Raw genomic sequence first — 26,045 nt, forward strand, 5'->3', positions numbered from 1 at the left:
TTACTCAGCTCAGCGGTGTGGGTTCGCTTTTGACATTTGAAAGGAACTTCCAAGAGTAATTCTGTTCAGAAAGGAATGTTATTCAAGTGTGTCCAGATTTTCTTAACTGCTGTAATTGTCTGCATGGTTCACTGTACATTGAAAATCATGCTTGATTCCAGACACATGAAAGTTTCAAAATTGCATCAGTAGGAGTAGTAAGCATATAGAGTGCAGCTTACAAAGCTCTTTATGGTTGAAAATGAAAGAGCCGCTTCCGGGTTGTGGCTCTGCTAACCCAGGCTTTGTTTAAAAACAAAACCCAGCCCGGCCGGGGCGGCTCAGTGGTTGAGCGACGACCTCTGAACCAGGAGGTCAGGGTTCCATTCCTGGTCCGGGTTTCGTGTCCCATCCCCAGTAGGGGGCGTGCAGGAGGCAGCTGATCAATGTTTCAGGCCGCTTTCTCTCTCTCTCTCTCTCTCTCTCTCTCTCTCTCCCTCTCTCTCCCTCCCCCTCCCTCTCTGTGAAATCAATGAAAACAAAACACAAAGGCCTCTGTTGTATTTCTCACCAGCAATAAGCCCAGCAGGTCCATTGGCAACCCCGAAGCGGACACCTTTGCCCGCCCCCCCCCCCCCCCCCCAGGAAATGGGCGGCTCTCCGGGTTTCTTCCCATCGCCTAAGGGCAAGGTGTAAACGCTGAGGGTGCCCTCCCCACCCCCACCCCCGCACCCCCAGTGCCACCCCAGCTTTGCGGTTTGAGGCGCTGGGGACCAGGGGACCGGCTTCCCGTCCCCGGGGCCGGCAGGCCGCGCTGCCAGCGGGGAAGCAGGGCCCCGAACAAAGGCCGCCACTTCAAAGGGCCGCCCGCACGCTGGGCGCCGCCGCCGCTCACAGGCCGGGACGGACTGACGTCGGCGGGGCCGGCCCCGCTCCTCCCCGGTCCGCGCCTGCGTGCAGACCGTGGGAAAGCCCGCGGAACCGCCCCCGACGCCCGGTCCTAGCGAGCAGCCGCCTCTGCGGGGAGCCTGGGGCTGGGCTTTGCAACGTGAACATGAAAAGGCAGCCTCCGGGTGTCGCCCTAACACCGGGGTTCGGGTGGCCGATCCTTGCAAAGGCGTCCCTGCCTCAGAGTCCCCGCTTCGTGCCCCAGCTGCACACACCCCTCTGCCGCCCGCGGGCCACGCTGCGTGCCCTGCGCGACTGTGGCGCCCAGTGTTCAAGGGAGCGGACGCCGGGGCATCCCTGGTCAGGATCACCTCGGGAGGAAACTTACCCATGGGCAGGATCAGCTAGGCCAGTGGTCGGCAAACTCATTAGTCAACAGAGCCAAATATCAACAGGACAACGATTGAAATTTCTTTGGAGAGCCAAATTTTTTAAACTTCAACTTCTTCTAACGCCACTTCTTCAAAATAGTCTCGCCCAGGCCGTGGTATTTTGTGGAAGAGCCACACTCAAGGGGCCAAAGAGCCGCATGTGGCTCGCGAGCCGCAGTTTGCCGACCACGGAGCTAGGGGCCTATGCTATGGATGGGCCCCGAGCCAACCTGCACAAGGAGGGATAGCAGACTACATTTCTTTTTGTTTTTTAAAGAGATGTGCTTTATTTTTTAAATATATTTTCATTGATTTCAGAGAGGAAGGGAGAGGGAGAGGGGGGTAGAAACGTCATTGATGAGAAAGAATCATAGATCGGCTGCCTCCTGCACGCCCCCTACTGGGGATCGAGCCCACAACCCGGGCATGTGTCCTCAACCGGAATGGAACCCGGGACCCTTCAGTCTGCAGGCTGACGCTCTAGCCACTGAGCCAAGCCAGCGAGGGCCAGACTACATTTCTTAACTGTCCAACAAGTCAGAGGCAAGTTGAAATTAGCCTGGAAAATCAACCTGAGACAGTGCAATAATACACACCAAGGCACACAGGTGAAGTGCACAGGCTCACACAGGGGGACACATGTGGAAGTGCGCACAGGTCAGCAATACAAGAGGACACTGCAGCCCGGCCGGCGTGGCTCAGTGGCTGAGCGTCAACCTAGGAACCAGGAGGCCACAGCTCAATTCCCCGCAGGGCACAGGCCCGGGTTGTGGGCTGGATCCCCAGTAGGGGGCGTGTGGGAGGCAGCCGATCCATGATTCTCTCTCATCATGGATGTCTTTCTCTCTCTGTCCCCCTCTCCCTTCTTCTCTGACATCAATAAAGAGATATAATTTTTTAAAAATATATGTTATTGATTTTTTTACAGAGAGGAAGAGAGAGGGACAGAGAGAGAGAAACATCGATCAGCTTCCTCCTGCACAACCCCCTACTGGGGATGTGCCCGCAACCAAGGTACATGCCCCTGACCGGAATTGAACCTGGGACCCTTCAGTCCGCAGGCCAATGCTCTATCCACTGAGCCAAACCGGTTTCGGCGAGATATAATTTTTTAAAAATAGATGCTGACAAATGAATCAACATCCGCCCGAGCCAAAGAGCATTCTGAACGCAAATGCCCAGTCAGGGGTGCAGGCCCGCGGCTGGCAGTGGTGAGTAACATCCTTCTGGCTGGGGAACCCCCGGGAGCGAGCACTGTCTGGGACTCACTTGGGACCGAAGTCAGGATGCTGGGAGGAAAAGGAAGCACATGGAAGAGGAAGAAGCCAGATAAGGACCGCGGGGACAAACAAAGTGACTTGTGCTGAGAAAGAAAGCACTTCCGGAGAATGTTCTGGAAGAAGCTGCAGGAAGGCTCCCGGGGTGGAGATGAGAGAGCCCAGGGCTCCGAGAAAGCAACGCCCACTCGCGCTCTTGGCACCGGGAGCAGGTGACCGCCTCCGACGGGCCCATCCAATCACAGCGGACCCCACCTCGTTACACACCGTTTCAAACGCTTTCTCCCCGACAGCAACTGGCCAGTCGCAAAGCTCAAGCGGAAGGCGAACCTGGGTGTGCCGGACAGGGATTCAGTCTTTTTTTCTTCTTTTTTTTCATTTTTATTGATTTCAGAGAGGAAGGGAGAGGGAGAGAGAGAAACATCAATGATGAGAGAGAATCAGGGATCCACTGCCTCCTGCACGCCCCCTACTGGCGATCAAGCCCACAACCCAGTCATGTGCCCTTGACCAGAATCGAACCCGGGACCCTTCAATCCGCAGGCCGACGCTCTATCCACTGAGCCAAACCGGCTAGGGCCAAATTATTTTTTTAAAAAAGGAGAGAGAAATAGTGCCCGAGAGTATACCCTCAGCTCTACTGAGTCACCTCCGCCTGAGAGGGCAGGAAGCAAGACCGGGGGTGGGAAGGAGAGGGTGGCCTTTGTGCTCCGAGAAGAGGAAGAAAATCAAACTCTATCCTCTATGAGGCGGAGGCACGGGTGTTTCCTTTCTTGCTTAAATCTCCACCCCACCCTGTGGCTCATCTTCATTTCTAGTTGGGGTGTGAGGCCTGGGAAGAGGTGAGGGGACACGTCCAAGGTCACGGAGGTGGAAGCCCAGGCCCGTTGCGCCGGAAGCACTTCCTCCAGAGGGCACCCGAGGCTCGTGTCCGTCACCTTGCAAGTCTACAAACCAGCCAGACCCAGGGCGTCGCCTTCTCGCCCCTCCTCTTGAGGCAACCAGGGGTCCGCTTTGGAGACGTTGGGGGCAGGTCGCAGGTGGCCGCATTTGATGCCGTGTGACTATACCTGTACTTTCAAGGAAGGGGATATATACATGTTATATACACTGAGTGGCCAGATGATTAGGCCCACCTGCCGTTTGTAGGCACATTAGCCGTACCCTGCATCGTATGGGATATGGAAGCCGAAGGCCTGTTCGAACACCTTTGCTGTCTGCAGTCACCAAGATAAAACGTCTCCAGTTCACACAGGAATGCAAGGATCGGACAGTCGAGCATTGGAAAAAAGTCACGTGGTCCGATGAATCACGTTTCCAGTTGCCTCATGCAGATGGCAGAGTGAGAATTTCGCGGAAACAGCATGAAAGCATGCACCCCACATGCATGAGCACAACCCTTCAAGCTGGTGGGGGCAGTGTTACGGTTTGGGGCATGTTTTCCTGGCGTGATTTGGGCCCTTTAATTCGTGTGGAACAACGTCTGAATAGCACAACATACCCAAGTATCGTTGCTGATCAAGTTCGTCCCATCATGTTGATGGCGTGTCCCAGTGGAGATGGCTTCTTCCAACAAGACAATGCGCCATGCCACGGTGCTCGCATTGTGCAGGAGTGGTTTCAAGAACATGAGGGAGACTTTACCTTGCTTAGGTGGCCCCCACAATCACCAGATCTCAATCCAGTTGAGCATTTGTGGGACGGAGTTAAAAGAGCCATCAGGCAGCTGGTTCCACAGCCATCCAATCTCACAGAACCGGACAGGGCTATTCATCAGGCATGGCGTCAGTTTCCTCGCATCACCTTTCAACATCTTGTGGAGTCGATGCCAAGAAGAATCGCCGCAGTATTGAAGGCAAAAGGTGGCCCCACGAAGTACTGATGGGGTGGTCATAATAATCTGGTCACTCCGTGTAGCATGTACATAGACATTACATAGTTTAAACTTGTTACCCATGACATAGTTCCGTGTGTATGTACATGTTACATACTTTAACCTTGTTTCAAGTCGTGTTCCTTCTGGAACTCACTGCGGTAACGTGGGGACGCAGTGACCGTCCCGTCTGGGCGGGCTGTCCGCGCTCAGTCCTCATCTCCACGAATCGCGTCTAACAAACCTCACGCGGCACACAGAGGACGCGACGCGCTCCTGCACCACAGCCTGCGGGGGATTTCGAAATGACTGCTTCGCCGCCACCCCAGCGGCGTGAGGAGGGAAGAGGAAACCCACACATTAACCTCAAGGGCTCTGCGGTTAGCGCGCTGGGCGATGAGCGACCGCCCGGCAACCCGGCGCCGCAGGGCTATGTACCTGACCCTGGCCGGGTGGCTCGCTGGTTGGGGCATCATCCTGTACACCAAAGGGCTGCGGGTTTGATTCTGGGTCAGGGCACATGCCCAGGTTTCAGGTTCAATCCCACGTCAGAGAGAATATGGGAGGCAAGCAATCGATGTTTCTCTCTCACATCCATGCTTCTGTCTCTCTCCCTTCCTCTCTCTAAACATAGCCTCAGGTGAGAATTGGAAAAAAAAAAAAGCCAGTCATATGATACTGCTCGTGGCCTTTCTGAAGTGTATAATTATGCAAATGTAAAGAATTACCATGATTGGATTTTTAGAAAGTTACGTGCGCCTGGGGGAAATCTTTAGTGAGCTCTCAAAGTTTGCATACTCTCCTGGCTGCCACTTTATTTTTTATTTTATTTTTATTTATTATTTAAAAAAATATATTTTATTGATTTTTTTTACAGAGAGGAAGGGAGAGGGATAGAGAGAGTCAGAAACATTGATGAGAGAGAAACATCGATCAGCTGCCTCCTGCACATGCCCCACTGGGGATGTGCCCGAAACCAAGGTACATGCCCTTGACCGGAATCGAACCTGGGACCCTTCAGTCCGCAGGCGGACACTCTATCCACTGAGCCAAACCAGTTAGGGCTAGTTTTTATTTTATTTTTATTTATTGATTTTAGAGATGGGCGGGGGGGAAGGGAGAGAGAGAAAGTCGATTTGTTGTTCCACTTATGTATGCACTCATTGGTTGATTTTTCCAAAAGTTGATTTTAGAGAGAGAGGAAGGGAGAGGGAGAGAGAGTCCTGGACCGGCTGCCTCCTGCACGCCCCCTACTGGGGATCGAGCCTGCAGCCCAGGCCTGTGCCCTGACTGGGACTAACCGTGACCACCTGGTGCTCGGGGCAAACAACAGATGCCAACAGCCACCCGCACCCCCCACTACGCTTTTCCTGGGAAAACATTTTGTCTCTGGTAAAGAAGTCGCTGCCATTGAAAATCCTTGCTCGGATCACAATGGATGCGGCCTGCTAACTTGAGCAGTAAGCTCTCCTCTCTCTCTCTCTCTCTCTCTCTCTCTCTCTCTCTCTCTCTCCCCCTCTCATATCTTTGTGGGAGTGGAGCAATCCTCACTGGGCTTGAGGGTGGCACAGAGCCTTCCCCACGCACCCCCACCCCCAGCAGATAGCCAGCCCGCACTGTGGCTCCTTAAGAGCTGTGGCCGGTTTGGCTCAATGGATGGAGTGTCGGCCTGCGGACTGGGGTCCCGGGTTCGATTCTGGTCAAGGGCATGTGCCTGGGTTGAGGGCTTGATCCCCAGTGGGGGGCGTGCAGGAGGCAGCCAATCAATGATTCTCTCTCATCATTGATGTTTCTTTTTTTTCCCCAATTTTTTAAATTAAGGTATTATATGTGTACATATCTTACCATTGCCCCCCCCCACGTCATTGATGTTTCTATCTCTCTCTCCTTCTCCCTTCCTCTCTCTGAAATTAATAAAAATATATATATAAAAAAAGAGTGGCCGCTGGCACGGGGGCGGGGTGCCCCCCCCCCCCCCGCTGGGGGCTTTAGCCACGGCCCCTCCAGACTAACAGGGAGCGCCCTCCAGTGGCCCCAGCCGGGACCCGCGGAGCCCTGGCCATGTCCCCCAGAGAGAGCAGGGCCTCACCCCGGGGACCGGAACTGCTCGTGTGTGTGGCTGCAGGGTCTTTGCACGTGGGAGTCTGAGATGAAGCGACTGTGAGGTCTGAGCACAGAATTGGATCCCCCCCTCCCCTGGGAACTGACCTTTAGGCCACTTCACAACCGACATTCCCTTTCGCTGAGACCACATTCCACTTGCTAAGACCTTTATCTCTCCCCTCCGGACTTTCCCAGGATCCGGCCCCGCCCAGAGAGCTTCCCGCTGAACCCCCCTCCCCCCAGAGTCCTTTAAACCCTCTGACTGCCCGTTGCTGGGGGCTGGCGCCATTTGGGGCTCAGCCCACGTGGTCTCCAGGTGACCCAATACATTCATGATCCCTCACCACATGCACTCCTCCTTCGGCGACCCTGACAGCCCCCTCACCACCACCCCGGTTCCTGCAGGTGGCCCTGCAGTGTCCCCCGAGTGTCCTCCAGGCCGAGGGAGGTGGGGCCCGGGCAGAGGACAGAGGCTGTGAGGACAGGGGTAGAGATCGGAGGGGTGCGGCCACCAGCCCAGGAATGCTGGCCACCAGACAAGGAGGGGCAGGGCACAGGCTCGCCCCACAGCCTTGAGGGCCCGCCCTGCTGACCTTGAGTTCACACTTCTGCCTCCGGGACACAAGTCGCCTGTTTTGAGCAGGTGACAGTGATGTGTGACAAGAGCCAGCCCTAGGCAACGACAGTGCCCCAGAGGCGCCTACATTTCCCCGTGCCCCAAAGGCACTCAGGGCTGACTGCCTCACCTGCCCGCGGCCTCCAGGCGCCACTCATCAGGCACTCAACTCAGTTCTTCAGCCAGAAAGCCACTCGTCTGTTTTTTTAAAACATATTTTTATTGATGTCAGAGAGGAAGGGAGAGGGAGAGAGAGAGAAAACATCTGTGATGAGAGAGAATCATGGATCGGCTGCCTCCTGCACGCCCCACACTGGGGATCGAGCCCGAAACCCGGGCATGTGCCCTGACCAGGAATCAAACCATGACCTCCTGGTTCATAGGTCGACAACCACTGAGCCACGCCGGTCAGGCAAGCCACTTGTTTTTGATCCCCCACTTGCCACCGTGTGCTCGCGCGCGCACACACACACACACACACACACACACACAGATATGCACAGACACGCACACGTGTGCACACACACGCGCACACAGACACACACACATACACCCTGGGGAGGGGACGTTGAGGCTCAGAGATTCACAATGAACCGGGTTGGGCCAGATTTCTGCCTTCCAGCCCTGAGGCTGCCAAGCTCCCCACCAAGAGGGTCCTGGGTCCTGATTTCCACGTGCGGAGCCCAGCCCAGCCCAGGTCCTCTCAGCCTGCGAGAGAACAGCTCCCATTCCTCCTCCTGGAGGTGCCGGAAACGCTTCAGGGAGAGGAGAGCAGCGGCCGGGCCGCCTCCGGTGTCCCTAACCCTCTCCCCTCCCGCCTGGTCACTGAGCCGCCCTTCTGCACGGACCTGCGCTCCAGTTGGCTCGTGGCGGCTGCTTGCTTTGTGTCCGCAGCTGGAGATGCTCTAGAAGGCCACGCTCCGGGCCTGCTCTCGAAGGCCAAACTGCAGATCAGCCAACGTCTTTCTAAAGCTGTCTTCTAAAGCATGAAACTTTGAAAATAGTGGCGGCACCTAAGTACCCCCTCTTAAACGCTCCCGATTTGAAAAGGTAAGTGTTGTGTGATATTGTGATGAGCTGTTGATGGTTCTCTGAAAGTTGGTTCAGTTTGCCTTTTGTTTATTTAAATATATATATTTGTATTGATCTCGAGAGGAAGGGAGAGGGAGAGAGAGAAACATCCATGATGAGAGAGAATCATGGATCGGCTGCCTCCTGCACGCCCCACTACTGGGGATCGAGCCTGCAACCTGGGCATGTGCCCTGACCAGGAATCAAACCGTGACCTCCTGGTTCACAGGTCGACTCTCAACCACTGAGCCACACCGGCTGGGCCAATTTGCCTTTTATTGATTAATTCATTTACTATTGGTAAACATTTATATTAAGAATATGTTTTAACCCCCGTTTATTTAGTCTCTTCACGGCCCACACTCTAAACAGCGCATGCGTCCTAACAACGGAAGAAGGGAACTCACAGGCCTGGCGTAGCCTCCAGTTTTGCAGGCAAAGCTTCCCACCGGAGGTTTCGGCCTCCTTCCTATTGGCTGTTGCTGCCTGGCGATCGAGGGAGCCTCCCAGTGTGGCCAAGTGTCTAGACCCCCTACAGAGGCACGTCCACGCCCTCCCCGGGGGACCCACGGGGAGAGAGCGGCAATGCACTCTGGGCAGGGGTTTCAACCCTCATCCGCGGCAGAACTGCCCTCCGCTGCCCACCCTGGCCTCGGTCCTGCAGGGGGAAGGCGAGTCCTTCAGCGGCTTGGCTCAGTGACCCCGGGCCGGCCGCTTAATCCCTCGTGGAAGGGGGTGATGGAGGCCCCGGAGAGAGCGTGCTGAGAGGACCTGAGTCCATTTACAGAGTGCGCCTGGCACCCTGGCCGCTGCCCCTCCCAATGGTAACATCTCCCAACCTGAGAGCACAATATGTTAACACTGATACAGTGACACACGCCACCAAGTGCACTCAGATTTCCCAGTTTACAGCACCCTGTGTGTGCGCATTTATTATTATTTTTTAATCCTCACCTGAGGATATTTTCCCATTGATTTTTAGAGAGAGCGGAAGGGAGAGAGAGAGACAGAGAGGAACACCAGTGTGGGAGAGACACATCGATTGGTTGCCTCCCACCTGCCCCAGACCAGGGCCGGGAACCTACAAGGGAGGTATGTACCCTTGACCGGAATCGAACCCGGGACCCTTCGGTCGGAAGGACGACCCTCTATCCTGTGTTTTCCGATGGTCTTAGGCTCTACAGCAGCGGTTCTCAACCTGTGGGTCGCGACAGGGTCGCCTAAGACCATCGGAAAACACAGATATTTACATGACGATTCATAACAGTAGCAAAATGACAGTTATGAAGTAGCAACGAAAATAACTTTATGGTCGGGGGTCACCACAACATGAGGAGCTGCATTAGAGGGTCGCGGCATTAGGAAGGTTGAGAACCGCTGCTCAACTAGAGGCACTGAGGACCCCACAGCTGGAGGGCATTCCTGGGCCAGTGGGCGCTGCCCAGCCTCGGGCAGGTGCCAGGGGAGTCCGCACTCATTCCAGTCGCCTGGATGTCCAAGAGCTGCCATGGAACCCTGACCGCAGAATGCAGACCCCTCACTTGACCGCCGAAGACACCAGGGTTGGAGTCCCTCTTCCTGCCTCCTCCGTGGCAGAGGCCAGACAAGGCCCGGGCCTCGGAGTCTGTCCAGTGCTGTCCGCCTTGACCTTGCCGCCGTCCCAGCGCCGTCACCTGCTGACAGCCGGCCGGATGGGGCTGCCTGGAGGAAACAGGCGTCCAGCAGCGTCCGGCCTCGGAGCTGCAAACGGCAAGAAGACAATTGTTTTTTGCAAAGCATGCAAATACCTAGAGGCTGCGATTTCTTGACCCGGACTTTCGTGGCCATTGAGAAAGAGGCAGGAAGAGGTGGCGCGGCCGTTCATGTCATAAACAGGCGGTGATGCCAGCCCAGCACGCACTGCCCTTGCAGGAGAGGCCGCCCTGGGGCGCTACGTGGCAGCGGCGGAAACCCCTGCCAGTGAACTGGGCTGGAAGGGGCAGCTCGGCTGGGATGGGGCCGTGGGAAGAGCCCGCAAGAAGCCATTCCTTGCCTGGCGGGCGGGGCCCAGTGGCTGAGCGCTGACCTTGGAACCAGGAGGTCCCAGTTCCATTCTGGTCAGGGCACATGCCCAGGTGCGGGCTCCATCCGCAGTGGGGGGTGGGGAGGGCGTGCAGGAGGCAGCCGATTCTCTCTCATCATTGATGTCTCTCTCTCTCCTCCCTCTCCCTTCCTCTGTGAAATCAATAAAAATGTTTTTTGTGTTTCTTTAAAGATGCCATTCCCGCCCTAGCTGATTTGGCTCAGTGGATAGAGCGGCGGCCTGCGGACTGAAGGGTTCCAAGTTCGATTCCGGTCCAGGGCACAAGCCCGGGTTGCAGGGTCGATCCCCAGTGGGGAGCAAGCAGGAGGCAGCCGATCCATGATTCTCTCATCATGGATGTTTCTCTCTCTCTCTCCCCTCTCCCTTCCTCTCTGAAATCAATAAAATATATATTTAAAAAAAGGTGCCATTCCTCATCTGGGCTGTGCGCTGCAGGAGGGGCTGTGTGGGCGGGTGGGCAGTCCCTCCGGGGACAGGGCCGGCGCTGGGACCCTGGCTGCAGGGGGCGCCCCTCCCCAACTCTCCGGACGGTGTGGGCGCGCGGGGCGCTCCCGGGACCCACAGCCCCGGCCGCTTCCGGCCTCACCTGCGCCGCCCAGGTCCCCGCCCGCGGGCCGCGCCCACAAAGGCGGCGGCGCAGGGCCGGCCGCGCGCCCCAAGATGGAGCCTCCGGGGACTCCGGCTGCCGTCCGGCCCGCCCCGCGCGGGAGCTCCCGCCGTCTCACCTGCCGCGCCTCGGTCTCCCCGGAGGCGGGCTGACGCGCCCCGGACCCCCGACGGCCTCCGGCGCCCGCGCGGGGAGACGGGCGAGGCGTCGGGCCGCGGACCCGGGCCAGCCCCCGCCCAGAGCGCGCGCCCCCGCTGCCCTGCCCGCCCCGCTCCCCGCGCGCCCCGCCCCCTGCCCGCCGCGAGCCCCCCGCGCCAGCCCGCGCCCCGCCCCGCCCCGCCGGCCCGCCCCCTCCGGCCCGCCCTCCGCCGCCGGCCCTCCCGCTCCCTCCCGGCGCGGCCGGCACTTTGCTCTCAAGTTGCAGCGCAAGTTCGCCGGTGGCCGGCGGCGGGGCGGGCGCCCGCAGCCTCCCAGCCTCGGCCAGCCGGGACTCCCGGGGTGCATGGGCGCGGGCCCGGGGTCTCAGGGGCCTGGCTGCCTGCGCGCCCCGTGCCATGGAGGGCGCCGAGCCCCGCGCGCGGCCCGATCGCCCGGCCGAGGCCGAGGGGCGCACGGCGGACGGCGGGCGCCTGGTGGAGGTGCAGCTGAACGGCGGCGCCCCGTGGGGCTTCACCCTGAAGGGCGGCCGCGAGCACGGCGAGCCGCTGGTCATCACCAAGGTAGGGCGACCGCGGGCCCCGCGCGGTGACAGCCCGCGGGCGGGCGGGGGGCTCGGAGGGGGTGGGGGCGCCGGAGGGAGCGGAGCGTTCGCGCCCCGGGCTCCAGGACGCGCGTCCGGCCGGATCCCCCGTGGGGAGGTGGCCTGCGGGCCGCGGGTAGGTGTGCGGTCCGGGCGCCCCCCCCCCCCCCCCACCTCCGCCGCTCCTCGGGGCTCCCAGCCCTGCTGGCTCCGGCGCCGCCAGAGTGTAAATGGCTCCTGTTCCGGGTCCCCTCCCCTCCCCCTCTGGGAAGGAGCCGGACGGGGTCCCTGGCCACTCGCCGTCTGGCGGGCAGCGGCCTGCACCTGTGGGGCTGCCCGGAGGCCGGGGAGAGACGCTCCCACGTGCCCAGGGGCGGACGGAGCCGCCCCAGCCGCGTGCGCCTCTGTGGACCCTGGGTTGTGCACCCCTCGGACCCGCGCCCTGATCACTGGGCAACGCAGCCCAGCAGCTGCCGCCAGCCCAGCTTCTCGATTGCCATCAGCCCATCAATATTTACTGCCTTTCGGCTTCCAGTTGCCCGGCGCTTGGAGACCCGCAGAAGCTACGGGAACTTCTCAGCGCCTTTCTGGACGTGGAGTTCCAGCTCCAGAAACGCTTCCCAGCGTGTCCCGGGGGGAATGGGTTTCCCCTGGAGGAGATGGGGAGAGGGGCTGCTTTAGAACAGAATTCTCTGGTCTCAGAAACAAAGCCCACCTCGAAGTGGACCCGCCGAACCTATGAAAACGCGCAAACAACAGCCCAGTCTTCCTGTTTTCTTCGGGCTCCAGGGGTGGCATGGCGCGTGGAGCGGGGAAGGGTTGGGCAGGTCGTTCCCAGGGACAAAGTGCCGTTTACGGTGTGAAAGTGCGTGGCTGCGGGGAGCGAGTGAAGGTGACCTGTGGGTCCTGTGGGCCCTCCTGCTTGCCCGGTGCGGGGAGAAGCCTGGTGATGGTTAACCCGCCCTCGGCCGTGGATTTGGGAAGTGGCTTTGTTGTTCCCATAGCCAGGGAGCCATCCAGCTTCTCTTGCTTTCGCTCAGGTTTATCTTTGCGGAACTGCAGAATGGGGGGGGAGGGGGGGGGCGGCGTGGTGAGAGGGCGCTGACTTGGTGTTGAACTGTGTGCTCCTGGGAAAGATGGGGGGCAGGCATTGTGACCTGGCCCAGCAAGGGCTCGCTCCCCGCATGTTTGAGTATGAAAGCGCATTTTGTCTGTATCTATTTAAAAAAATATATCTTTGTGTATCAACTTTTTTTTAAATTAAAAATTTTTTTTTTAGAGAGAGAGGAAGGGGGAGAGAGAAACATCGATCGGTTGTCTCCCATATGCGCCCAGACTTGGGATCGAACCTGCAGCCTAGCTAGGTGCCCTGACCGGGAATCGAGCCCACAACCTTTTGGTGTATGGGAGGATGCCCCAACCCACTGAGCCACCCAGCCAGGGCTTGCCTGTCCCTTTTAAAGGTTTTACAAGGCATTTCTGATGGTAAAATTAAAGATAGTGGGTAAATTACTCAGACCGTTAGTATCGCATGTATCCTTTTTAAGAAAAGATACACGATTCAACAGTCACGGTGGGGCGGAAGTAGGGTGACCGCTGCTTGTATGGAAAAGAACACAGTAATTAATAACAATACCGGAATCAGCTGGCTGAGGACGCGCAGCTGTAAACGCACGTTTGCCCCGCCCTGTGTCTTCAGAGCAGATGGAACAAGTTGTAAAACATGATTGAAGGTGAAGTCTTCCTTTTTGGCCTGACACCAGTGACAAAGCTGCAAGTCACTTTACAACTTATTTGTTTGACCAGAAGCTGATTAAGGGGGACCCAAAGCACCTCCCCCTTTCTACAGGTACCCCAAGTTCTCCCCCCTTCTTTTTGCTTAACATTTTTTTTTGTTTTTCAGTTACAGTTGACGTATAATATTGTATTAGTTCCCGGTACACAACCTCGTGATTAGACATTTATATAAGTGGCGAAGCGATCACCCTGATAAATCGAGGACCCATCTGGCAACAGGTACCCCGAGGGCAAAACATCCCAGTGGCCTCCTGTTCTCCGTGTCTAAGAGGACCCCAAAGTTCTAGAAACCCCAGGGTAGTGGCCTCCTGTTCTTCGTGTCTAAGAGGTGCCATTCCGGAAACCGAAGGCGGGGGGGGGGGGGGGGAGGGGGCAGTAGCACCGGCAGACCCCGGGGCCTCCTCAGGCTGCGAGGCCCTTGCTCCTGAGGTGGCCTGTTGTCCGCTCCCACGTTGCTAAGGTTTTTTCGGGAACATTTTTGTGGCTGGGCCAGTAGCAGTGTGCGCGCAGGCTTTCTGCATTGTGCTTCGGGATTTGACAGACTCAGATGCTTGCGATCCTTATCTGAGATGCTCACTCGTCCCTCCCGTTAACCGCTGCTTCGTTTTTATAGCGATTCGAGGAGATTTGTGGTTTCTTTGCTCAGGAGGGAGAGGATTCCGAGCAGCTGGGGCCTGGGTTCTAAATGTCCACGCACACGTGTAAGGGCGCACACGCGGGCTCGCACATGCACACACGGAACGGTATTGACAGTATCTACATAACTGTCTTTTCTCCGGGGTTATAGTGTCAGGGATGCTCACTTACAATTCAGCAGCTGGCAACTACGGGAAACTACCACGTTGTTAGGAAAGGATGGAGGAGAGCGGGTCCAGCTCTAACCACTTAGAGCGGGCGTCCTCAGACTACGGCCCGCGGGCCACAGGCGGGGGTTTTTGCCGTGTTGTTTTTTTACTTCAAAATAAGCTAGGTGCCGTGTGCATAGGAATTTGTTCATAGTTTTTTTTTAAACTATAGTCCGGCCCTCCAACGGTCTGAGGGACAGGGAACTGGCCCCTGTTTAAAAAGTTTGAGGACCCCTGCCTTAGAGGATGGAGAGAGACGGACAATTCAGCAGCTGGCAGTGAACTACCACGTTGTTAGGAAAGGATGGAGGAGAGCGGGTCCAGCTCTAACACGAGGGTGGAGATAGACTTCTGTGATGAGTATTGGGGACACTTGTTTCACAGCAGAATTTGGATAAACCTGAGCTCGGACCCCTCCTTTCCCTATCTTCAGGTCTCATTAGCTAGGAATTCTTCTAATCGACTTATTGCCCTTAAAAAACTTGGTGATTAGCCCTGGGTGGGTGGCTTAGTTGGTCATCCCATACATGAGAAAGGTTGTGGGTTCGATTCCTGGTTAGGGCACATACCTAGATTGGGGGTTTGATTCCCGGTTAGGGCACATACCTAGATTGGGGGTTTGATCCCTGGTCAGGTGATATGGGAGGCAACTGATCTATGCTTCTCTCTCTCCCTTCTTCTTTCTCTCAAATCAATAAACATAGCCTGGATAGTGTGACTCAGTGGTTGAGCATTGACCCAGGAACCAAGAGGTGACCAGTTTTATTTCTGGTAGGGCACATGTCTGGGTTGTGTGTTTGATCCCCACTAGGGGGCGGGCAGGAGGCAGCTGATCCATGGTTCTCTCTCATCATTGATGTTTCTATCTCTCCCTCTGCCTTCCTCTCTGAAATCAATAAAATCTCTCTCTATAAAAGGCTGATATGCAAAGTGTCCCCTTGGGAGTTCGATTGCTTGCTGTGATGTGTGCTGACCACCAGGGGGTGGTGCGGAACGAAGGAAGGCCCTGGCTGGCAGCCTGCGGCAGGGAAGGGAGGCCCCAGCCAGCAGCCGGAAGGCCCCGATTGGCCCTGATTGCTGGCCAGGCCTAGGGGCCCTACCTGTGCACGAATTTTGTGCACCGGGCCTCTAGTAAATAAACAAACATATCCTTCGGTGTGGATTTAAAAAACAACAACTTTGTGACTAAATGATGTATATATTCGAGCCCTGGGGTCTTAGCGCCTTTCCGATCTGACAGAACCTGGCTGGGAGGAGCTGGACCCAGTGTGAGGACGCCTGTGACAATGAGGTCTCGTTAGAAAGCCTCACAGAGTGTGCATCTTAGAGCTGGGAGGGGTGCCCCACCAGGCTGCCTCAGGCCCTGGCCTTCAGAGGGAGGCCTCGGGGAGCCCACTGGATAGATGTGCGTTGGGGTCACCAACCTGGCGAGTCTTGAGAACGACCTGGAAGATCAGCTCTGGGCTCCGAATGTCCCTGCTTTCCCTGCAGCCGGGGCACCTGCTGTTGTGGGCCGGGCGCGGCCGTGCCATCCTGAACGACTCACACCCATGTGGCCGCAGTTTCTAAACCTGCCGCTCTGCCCTTTGGGCGGGGTTGTTCTCGCTGGGGGGCTGACCTGCGCATTGTAGGATGTTTAGCAGCATGCTACTCACTGGCACCCCCTCTCCAGGGGTGACAACCAGAGGACCCCCTCCAGCACGTCCCCTGGGTACCCTTTTCCTCGCACAGTCCCCAGGTGGCACCTCTGCTTTGGGAGGGTCTTCGGGTCTAAAGCGCAGGCCTCAGTTGAAGACACGGGCTGTGGGGCCTTCCGCCCGGAGGCCCCTGGTGAGGCCAGCCACTGCCTGGAGGGCTGTTTTCTCCCCGGCTGGCCCTGATAAAAGGCTTTATTTACATAGCAAAACTCAAACAAATACTTGCTTCGTCCGCAGTTTTGTAGCCGGAGAAAGGAAATCGGAGGAGCCAGCACCGGCCGTGCGCCTTTTACAGGCCGTCAGGGGCGGCTGGTGGGCTGTCCCTGGGTGAGTGTGAGCGAAGGGGATCCGGCTTCCCGGGAGTGGCATCCCTGGAATTTGAAGTGCCTGTGTGAAGTGCCCCAGACCCCCACTGCCTTTACTGGGGCTGCAGACCAGCCCGCTGCTCCCCAGCCATGTGTGTCCTGGGAACACGCAGCGCTGGCTTGTGTGTGTGGCCAGGGCCTGTGAGGGGGTCCCGTGCACCAGGTCCCTGCACAGGGTCCCGCTGCCCGTTCCTTTCCCCATCAATCCAGCAAGCCTGGACCGGCAGGGGCTCCGTGGTTGAGCGTCAGCCTATGAAATGGGAGGGGTCAGGGCACACGCCCGGGTTGCAGGCTCGATCCCCTGTGTGGGGCGTGCAGGAGGCAGCCGATCGATGACTCTCTCTCTCTCATCATGGATGTTTCTGCCTCTCTCTCCCTCTCCCTTCCTCTCTGAAATCAATACAAATATATATATATATATATAAAACAAAACAAAACACTGTCAGTGGGAGTGGGGAATGGGGGAAGCTCATTGCTAAAATGTCAGAATTCTGAGAAAGCACCCCCTGCAGCCTCGGGAATGTTTGTGAAGGGAAGGAATGAAGCCAGGCCTTCCCCTGGGCCTGTCTTGAGGCGCCCCCCTCCCCCAAGAATGCCAGAGCCTCGGCCAGCAGCCCCACAGGAGACTGATGGGCCTGGCCTGCTCCCAGGGGCGCGCCCACGGCAGGTTGCCTTGGGCCGTGTCTGGTCGCCCTCGGGGAGCACAGCCGCCCTGGGCGGTGGGAGGGCTGTGGGCTGGGCCACCCTGTCCAGTGTCCTGACTCACCCGCTCTGGGGGTTCTGCCCATTAGCATTTCCCGGGATGTGAGAGAGCCACAGCCGTGCTTTCTGGTTTGGGGGGTGTGCTCCACAGCAGGTGGCATGTGTCCTATGTAAATCGAGGGCTCAGGGCCAAGATGGGCCTCGCCGGTGGGGGGCGAGGACAAGGCTCGTTCTATGGGCCATGCTGTCCTGGTCACTGGGGACCTGGGGACCCTGGGCCGGACAGCTTGTCCTGATGGGCTTCTCTTTGTCCCCAAGAACCAAGTCCTTTATCAGTGCTGAGAGCAGGTTTGAAAGTGAGGAGGTGGGACTCTGCAGGGCCACGGGACGGATGGGGTCAGCCTTCCTGGGGTTCCCCCTGAGGGCTGGTGCCCGGGGCCTCGAGGTTCCACGGGTGGAGGGATCTTTCTCTTAGAAATAGATTTAGCTTCCGCAGCCGGCGTGGATCAGTGGTTGAGCTTCGACCTAGGAACCAGGAGGTCACGGTTCGATTCCTGGTCAGGGCACAGGCCCGAGTTGCGGGCTTGATCCCCAGTAGGGGGCGTGCAGGAGGCAGCCGATCCATGATTCTCTCTCATCATTGGTGTTTCCCTCTCCCTTCCTCTCTCTAAAAAAAGGAAAAAAAACCCCATTAATTTAGCTCAACTCCCCTATAAACCCAGAGGCTCGCCGTGTGTGAAAGCTACGGACGTAAGCTGTGCCTCACTCCCAGGCCGCGTGGCTGGGCCCTTCTGGTCCAGTCTGAGTACCTCCAGCGGCCCCGACAGTCTTGGGGGGGTGGGGGGCGGGGAGGGAGGGCAGGCAGAGGAGAGGCTCCCTGCTGTGGTAAAGGCCGTCTTCCTAGGGCCGCCCTCCTGCCAAGGCTGTTCTGAGTCAGCTGAGAATGAACCTGGCTTTGTGGGCCGCCCCCCCCCACCTTCGACGGGATCGTTTGAGGGTGTCAAGGCCGAACAGACCAGTTTGATTCAGGTCTTTCTTCTTTTACTTTCAAACGCTGTAGCCAGGCGGGGAGGGGGGGCGGGGGGTGGCAGGGAGGGGGAGCGCTGGAAAGAGGAATTTGCAAAGCACTTTCCCCCGCTGAAGGCTTTGGGAAGAGCCCCGGGCTGCCTGCTGCCCGCTTGGGGCTTCTCAGACCGCTGCTCTGGGCTCCGCTCTGTTACCCGATGGTCAGGCATTGGCGTTGTCCGGGGGTAGGGGAGCCGGGGGAGGACATACCTTAGGACAGTGGTCGGCAAACTGCAGCTCGCGAGCCACTTGCGGCTCTTTGGCCCCTTGAGTGTGACTCTTCCACAAAATACCACGTACCCTAATTAAGTTAATAACAATGGACCTACCTATACAGTTTAAGTGTAAAAAATGTGGCTCTCCAAAGAAATTTCAATCGTTGTACTGTTGATATTTGGCTCTGCTGACTAATGAGTTTGCCGACCACTGGTTTAGGAGAAGGACACTCGAATACCATTAAAAAATAATTGGCTCTGCCGGCGGGGCTCAGTCGTTGAGCAGCGACCTGTGAACCAGGACGCTCAACGGTTCGATTCCCGGTCAGGGCACAGGCCCGGATTTCAGGCTCGACCCCCCAGTAGGGGGCGTGCAGGAGGCAGCTGATCCATGATTCTCCCTCATCATGGATGTTCTTATCTCCCTCTCTCTCACCCTCTCCCTTCCTGTCTCTGAAATCAATAAAAACATTTGAAAAAGTGACTATAAGTGTAAAAAAAAAATTGCACTGACCTTTTATTTTCCGTTCAGAGAGATCAGGTTGTTCTGGAAAGTCGGGATTGCAAAGCAGAAGGATCACTTTGTACCTGGGCTGTGTTTTGTTTTATTTATTTATTTATTTAAAAAAATGTTTTTATTGATTTCAGAGAGGAAGGGAGAGGAGGGAGAGAGAGAGAGAGAGAAACATCCATGATGAGAGTGAGTCATGGATCGGCTGCCTCCTGCACGCCCCCTACTGGGGGGTCGAGCCTGAAATCGGGGCCTGTGCCCTGACCGGGAATCGAACTGTGACCTGGTTCACAGGTCGATGCTCAACCACTGAGCCACGCCGGCCGGGCGCTGGGCTGTGTTTTAAATCTCCGGGGTTTTTAGTTGCGGGGGGGGGTCAGCTACCTCTGTTCGTGGGGGTGGGGGGAAGGGTTGCAGACTGGCTTTCTTTTGGGGCAAAGGGGACTGAGGCTTTCAGCTCCGAGGCAGTGGCGAAGGTGAAGGAGAGCCGGGCGGCTGGAGTCGGGAGCTGTAAAGGAACCTGGTACTCACCCAGGGAAGGAAAGGGACACGATGTTGGTGTGTCCTTTGGAGCTTTGTTTTGCTTTTTACCCGGGTGGTTCTGGCACAGTTTAAAGAGTCAGATCGCTCCTCAGGCTGTGGTCACACCGGCCCTCTCCCAGGTCATCTCCTCCTCCCCAGAGACAACTGGAAGCTTTTATAGCTGCTCGCTGCCCGCACTGCTTCCATTCTGCGCTGCCACTGGGGTTTGTTCCTCTGAGAGGCGACTAGTGCCTTCACCTCTCCTTCCCACCGGTTCCCCAGGCACATTTCTGGGGCCCCCACACTCCCACTGGTCGTACTTCCTCATTTTGGTCAGAAGAGGGCTTTTCAGCCTTAGCACGATTGCCATTTGGACCAGATCCTTCTTTGTCGGTTGGGGGCTGTGCACTGCGGGCCGGTTAGCGGCGTCTCTGGTCTCCACCCACGAGATGCCATCAGCAACCCTCATCCTAGTCGTGACCATCACGAATGTCTCCAGACGTGGCCAGATGTCCCTTGGGGAGAAAAGTCATCCTCTTTGAGGACCACTGAACTCATATTTAGTGTTTATTTTGATTGCCAGGATCTGAACCTGGGGGTACGAACTATAATAATCCCGCCCCGCACACACAGGTTTTCATAATCACTAAGGTTAATGATAGTTTGGTTTCTCTGCTTAATTTTTTAAAAAATATATTTTATTGATTTTTTACAGAGAGGAAGGGAGAGAGAGAGTTAGAAACATCAATGAGAGAGAATCATCTATCAGCTGCCTCCTGCACACCCCCTACTGGGGATGTGCCCACAACCAAGGTACATGCCCTTGACCGGAATCGAACCTGGGACCTTTCAGTCCGCAGACCGACGCTCTATCCACTGAGCCAAACCGGTTTCGGCTCTCTGCTTAATTTTTATGTACTTATCACTGATTCATCCTCCAGAGCTTCCCTAATTATGAAAAATCTTTTAATACTTTGAAACACCTGGTGGGGGGAGGTGTTGAAAGTGCCATTGTTTGACCTCAGCAGAGAGTGTGTTGTTTGAAGCCTCAGTTGAAGTTGTCAGCGGGCGCTCTGCGTGTCCCGGCGTCCGGATCCCAGGGGAGGGGACACACCTCTCTGTGTCTTGACCTTTGAACTGGCTCTGATGTTTTCTATCTTATTTTTCATGCCTTTGTATTTGTGTTCTTCTTGGGGACTTTTGTGCAACTTTATCTCCCAGTTTTTCCACCGAGTTTTAAATTTGTGCTCTCAGTTTTTTACAAATGGCCAAGGTTTTGTTCTCGAATGTTCCTTGTTGATACCACACTGATCTTGTTTCATGGGCCTTCTCTCTATCGGTGAGGCTATTTAGCTGTTTTGTGGGGTTTTTTGAGTCTTTCTGCATAGATTCAGTTTCTCTCTCTCCCCTGCTCGGGGGCAGCTCCCCAGTGCCTCTCGGTCGGTCTGTGTGCAGTTGCGGGGAGCGTGTGACTGCGGGCTGTGGGGGCTGTGCGTGGAGGTCTGGCCAGGCTGCTTCGCTGGGGCTCTGGGAAGGCCGAAGCTTCCAGTGTTTCTCGGGGCTGGTCACGTGCTGGTCAGGCAGTACTTTCTTGCTCTCCTGAAAGTCAGCTCCTGGTGTAGGCACATCTGAGAGGCGATGCGGGGCTCCGAGGACCTCTGCCCGCTCCGAGGGGCCCTGCTTTGCTCAGTGAGGCGAGTGTGGGCACCTCCCCCCGCTCCGCTGGCCGCCAGGCTCCCTGGGAGGGAAGGTGCTCACTGCAGCCGCCACCTTGCCCTTGACCTTCCTGACCCTTCATCCTTCAGGCGATGAGACTAGAACTGGGATTTTCTTTCTTTCTTTTTTTTTAAATATATTTTATTGATTTATTACAGAGAGGAAGGGAGAGGGATAGAGAGTTAGAAACATCGGTGAGAGAGAATCATCAATCAGCTGCCTCCTGCACACCCCCTACTGGGGATGTGCCCGCAACCAAGGTACATGCCCTTGACTGGAATCGAACCTGGGACCCTTCAGTCCGCAGGCTGACACTCTATCCACTGAGCCAAACTGGTCAGGGCTAGAACTGGGATTTTCAACCTTTGTCACCTGATGGCACACACGAGCTAATCACCAGAATTCCCCTTCAACCTGGGCATGTGCCCTGACCAGTCCCGCACGTGGTAGAATTCTGTGGCACACCACAAAGTGCGACCTGACAAAAAAATAGGTAGAATTTTGGTTGATTTACAAATAAATTAATGATAATAGTACGCAGCTACCCTTTTTGCTCCAAAGTGACTTAAAAAAAAAATCAGGTGCCTATACTGTAGATAAGATTTCTGGTACCAAGAATGAACCAATCAAACGTAAGCTGATGCGACGTGACCAATAAGATGCAACGCTGGGCACTCACCTGGCCGCTGTTGTGTTGGCTGCTGTCATTTTACTTAACAACAAGGGAAAAGAGGTGAGTGCCCCCGACTGAATATTTGGATATTGCATATTTAAAAAATCCCTGAACTAGAAGCACCCCATCTTTGTATATTGTCGTGGGAATCAAACGAGGTGATATGTGAAGCTAGCCCTAGTGAATGAAATCTCTTCTGCCCCCCTCCTATTTAACCCTGCATCATTAAGATTTTGAAAAGCTGTAAAAAGTAACGTTAGTGTGTTGAACCACTGGCTTACTCTGGAAAATCGTGAGGCTGGATTTTGTATGGCCACATTTCAAGGTGTCTCCTCGAGGTTCTGCTACTCATTTTGACCATTTAGACTGAAAGAAAGCATTTAATTAAAATACACACCCATTCCGGCGCCAGTACAGTCACTGGGCTAGTTACAGCCCAGGGGAGCCATTCTTCCCTCCTTCCCACCCCCCGTTATTTTGAATAATGTTTCTTCTTTCTAATCACATTAACGAAGGGTAGCTCTTTCAGAGCCATTCAGATCAGTGCGGAAGAACACAATTTTATTTCTTTATTCAGAAGAACAGAATTTTAGACAAGTGATTTGGGAAGAGACAATAGTAAGCAAGGTGAAGGTTAAATATTAGAAGTCTTCCAGGCATGGAGTCGGACCCACAGGCATCGAGGAGGGGCTGTTAGCCTCTCCTCCTCGGTCTATATACACTCTTGGACTACATTTCCCAGCTTCCCTTGCAGCTAGGCATGACCATGTAACAATTCTACCCAATCACATGAAGTTGGAAGTGAGGTTTGCCCTTATAGCCGCTCTGCTGTCCACTACTGCTGGTCTGAAGTGAGGATGGCTGGTCGCTGCTCGTCACACGTTTACCCTCCCAGTAGTACCATTATGTGAGCAAGAAACACGCCTGTGTTGTGTTTGGGCCATTACACGTTCCTTGGGTTACTTTCTATAAGAGTTAGGCTAGGCCAGTGGTCGGCAAACTCATCAGTCAACAGAGCCAAATATCAACAGTACAACGATTGACATTTCTTTTGAGAGCCACATTTTTTAAACTTAAACTTCTTCTAACGCCACTTCTTCAAAATAGACTCGCCCAGGCCGGTATTTTGTGGAAGAACCACACTCAGTGGGCCAAAGAGCCGCAGTTTGCCGACCTGGGCTATTCCAACAAATGAAATCCAGAGTGAAATCCAAGATTTCCAGTTAACAAATGGGAAATTTGTCAGCTTTAAGAGACGGAGTGTGGCACAGCCTGTGTGGCTCAGTGGTTGAACCAGGAGGTCCCGGTTCGATTCCCGGTCAGGGCACATGCCTGGGTTGTGGGCTTGATCACCAGTAGGGGGTGTGCAGGAGGCAGCCAATCCATGATTCTCTCTCATCATTGATGTTTCTATCTCCCTCTCCCTCTCCCTTCCTCTCTCTCTAAAATAAAAAATATATTAAAAAAAAAAAAAGGAGAGTAGTATTCCAGTGGCCTCGGGGGGAGAGTGGAATTGGTGTGGGAACTGAGGGCGGGGAGGAGGGGGTCGCTCATGAAAGTCGGGGGAGAAGTTGGGGGTGGGGGCCAGGGGCCTGTGTTGGGGGTGGGGCCAGGGGCCTGGAGCCCGGGACTGGTTGCTCGCAGCCTCTCAGAGCCCAGGTGAAGGAGTTGTTCGCCTGTGGCTTGAAAATGCAGAAGCTGATGAAACTCTGCTCACGCCCGTGTTAATTGTGCATGCGCTTGCAAATTTGTACGCCCCGCGATGCTTATCTGTGCTAATTGCACATAGGCTTGTAAATTAGTACGCACAGCGATACCGTTTTCTCCTGTTGTAGAAGCGTTAACACCATCTTGGAAAAAAGAGAAAATAAAGGAAAAGGTTGATCAGAACAGGTAATGATCGTATTTCTGGTAATAACCCTCTCCTGCCCCCCCTCCCCTGAAGTCTTTGCCTGGCACCACATACATCTGATTATTCAGTGCTTCTGGGCAGTTCTGTTATCGACAATCTTGGGAATCAGGCGGTAGCTTCAAGGAAGCTTCGCTGTGTGCAGCCACTTGGAATGCTAAAAACGCCATGCTTTGTGCTGTGGAATGCACTGAGCCTGTTCCTTAGCTTCCTCTAGGCAGGCCTGTGGAGACAGCCCCAGCTCTGGGAATGGCGTGCTTTGTACTGGCCGGGCAGGTCAGGGTTTCAACCATCTGTGCTTGCTGTGGGTCACGCAGCTTTCCTTTCCTTTCCCTGCGCCGTGGGCCCCCCGGAGTCGGGAATGGAAGGTGGGGAAGGAAACATCTGGGCTTGTCCAGATAGGCCTGCGCTGCTTGGACTGATTGACCTTGTGCGCCTCTAACCGTCAAGATCCGACACGGCTGACGTCCCCAGGGGTTCCGAGCTGGAGCTGGAGGCGGGGGCGGGGAGCAGGATTTCCGGGTCCTTCCCATGTTCAGTGAGGGGTGTTTTGGGGAAAAGTAATTGGAACCTGGGAGCGCTCTGCCGAGCTGTGCGATTTTACCCACCGAGGTGAACTTGACATTGTCTTCCGCTGACTACTGCGGGAGCGTGTGCCCTGGGATGGGAACTGGTTTGCTTCCCAGAGTTTAACCCTCAGATGACTCAGCTGGAAAGATGTCTCCTCCTCCTGAAAGCAGCTTCTTCTTCTTTTTTTTTAAATATATATTTTATTGATTTTTTACAGAGAGGAAGGGAGAGGGATAGAGAGTTAGAAGCATCGATGAGAGAGAAACATCGATCAGCTGCCTCCTGCACACCCCCTACTGGGGATGTGCCCGCAACCAAGGTACATGCCCTTGACTGGAGTCGAACCTGGGACCCTTCAGTCCGCAGGCCGACGCTCTATCCACTGAGCCACATTGGTTAGGGCGAAAGCAGCTTCTTTCGCACGCGTGCCCTCCCCTGGCTCTTGTCCGTCCATCCGCTGCAGTGTTGGTTTCTCGAAGGTCCTTCCCTCGTCTTGCATCTCTCCTCTATGTGATCCCTCTCGTTCCCTAGGAAGATCAGGTGGATGTAGACAACTGTTTTTTGGGGGGTTTGTTTTATTTTTAATTTTTAAAAATATATTTTTATTGATTTCAGAGAGGAAGGGAGAGGGAGAGAGAGAGAGAAGCATCAATGATGAGAGAGAATCATGGATCGGCTGCCTCCTGCACTCCCCCTACTGGGGATCGAGCCCTCAACCCGGGCATGTGCCCTGACCAGGAATCGAACCATAACCTCCAGGTTCATAGGTGGATGCTCAGCCACTGAGCCACGCCGGCCTGGCTGTAGACAGCTGTTGAATCTCCGTGTGCAGTCCTGACCCTGGGCTCGGCCCAAAAACTCAGAGTGATCCAGACGGTGATCATGCATTGACCTTCCCTCACCTCCCTTCTCCTGCATTGCCGTCCTGCCCATAGCTTTGTCCCCAAACCTGGGACTCATCCCTACGTCTCTCCCTCCTGACCTTCCTCAGCCAGCTGAACCCTAGGCTTCGCTCTCAGCCCGGTGATGTCGCTGCCTGCATTGGTGCTCGCCGGGGCAGTCGCAGTGTCGCTAACTTGCGCACAGCCTTCGGGCTCTTGGTGTGTCCGATGCCTGTAGGCATCCAGCAAGGCAGGGGCCAGGGTGCCCCTCCCCTTCCCACACTCTGGCTGGAACCCGGTAACCGTGACCTCAGCCACTGCGCACGTGACACTTTAGCTGGGTAATAGCAGCGACTTTCAACCGCTGTGCCGCTGGAATGTTTAAAACACGCAGCACCTGTTTAGCCAGGGGCCTTGGCCTCTTCTCCTTAGATCGTCAGATAAAAACATGACAACAGCCAACACAGCAATCCAGTGGGAATGAATCCAAATCATACCTATTTTTGCCCAGCCAGCGTGGGCCATCGGACAGACCCTCGAGGGAGGACAACATTGGCCTTTCCTCCTGATGCCTTGTGGCCCTCCATTGATTTTAGAGAAAGAGGAAGGGAGAGGGGGAGAGAGAGAAACATCAGTGATGGAGAGAATCATTGATCGGCTGCCTCCTGCACGCCCCCCACTGGGGCTCGAGCCTTCAACCTGGGCATGCGCCCTGACCGGGAATCGAACCAGCGACCTTTAAGTGCACGGATGACGCTCAACCGAGCCACACCAGCCAGGAGCCCGGGCTCCTTTTTTTTTTTAAATAGCACGCACCCAGGGAGACGCGACGTGGTGCCCAGGGGATCGAGCCAGAGCCTCAATCTCCTTCCTCTCCCTTCCGGTCCCCTCGCCGCCTCCCCCCCCCCTC

At 55.8% G+C, this 26,045-nt stretch overlaps 1 protein-coding gene across 3 annotated transcripts in view; it reads left to right on the top strand.

The window, feature by feature from the left end:
- Positions 1 to 11,329: 11,329 nt before the first annotated feature.
- The window catches only part of SHROOM2 (shroom family member 2), a 104,704-nt gene continuing 89,988 nt past the window's right edge, over positions 11,330 to 26,045 (top strand). For 2 of the 3 annotated variants that reach the window (XM_054720290.1, XM_054720288.1), the window contains exon 1: positions 11,408 to 11,647. In XM_054720290.1, the coding sequence (XP_054576265.1) occupies positions 11,483 to 11,647 (165 nt within the window). In that variant the 5' untranslated portion in view covers positions 11,408 to 11,482. Of the gene's footprint in view, positions 11,673 to 12,219; positions 12,319 to 26,045 lie in introns of all 3 variants that reach the window. The other variant, XM_054720287.1, reaches the window with a different exon arrangement.

The sequence above is a fragment of the Eptesicus fuscus genome, chromosome 1 (assembly GCF_027574615.1).
Source record: "Eptesicus fuscus isolate TK198812 chromosome 1, DD_ASM_mEF_20220401, whole genome shotgun sequence".
Classification (NCBI taxonomy): domain Eukaryota; kingdom Metazoa; phylum Chordata; class Mammalia; order Chiroptera; family Vespertilionidae; genus Eptesicus; species Eptesicus fuscus.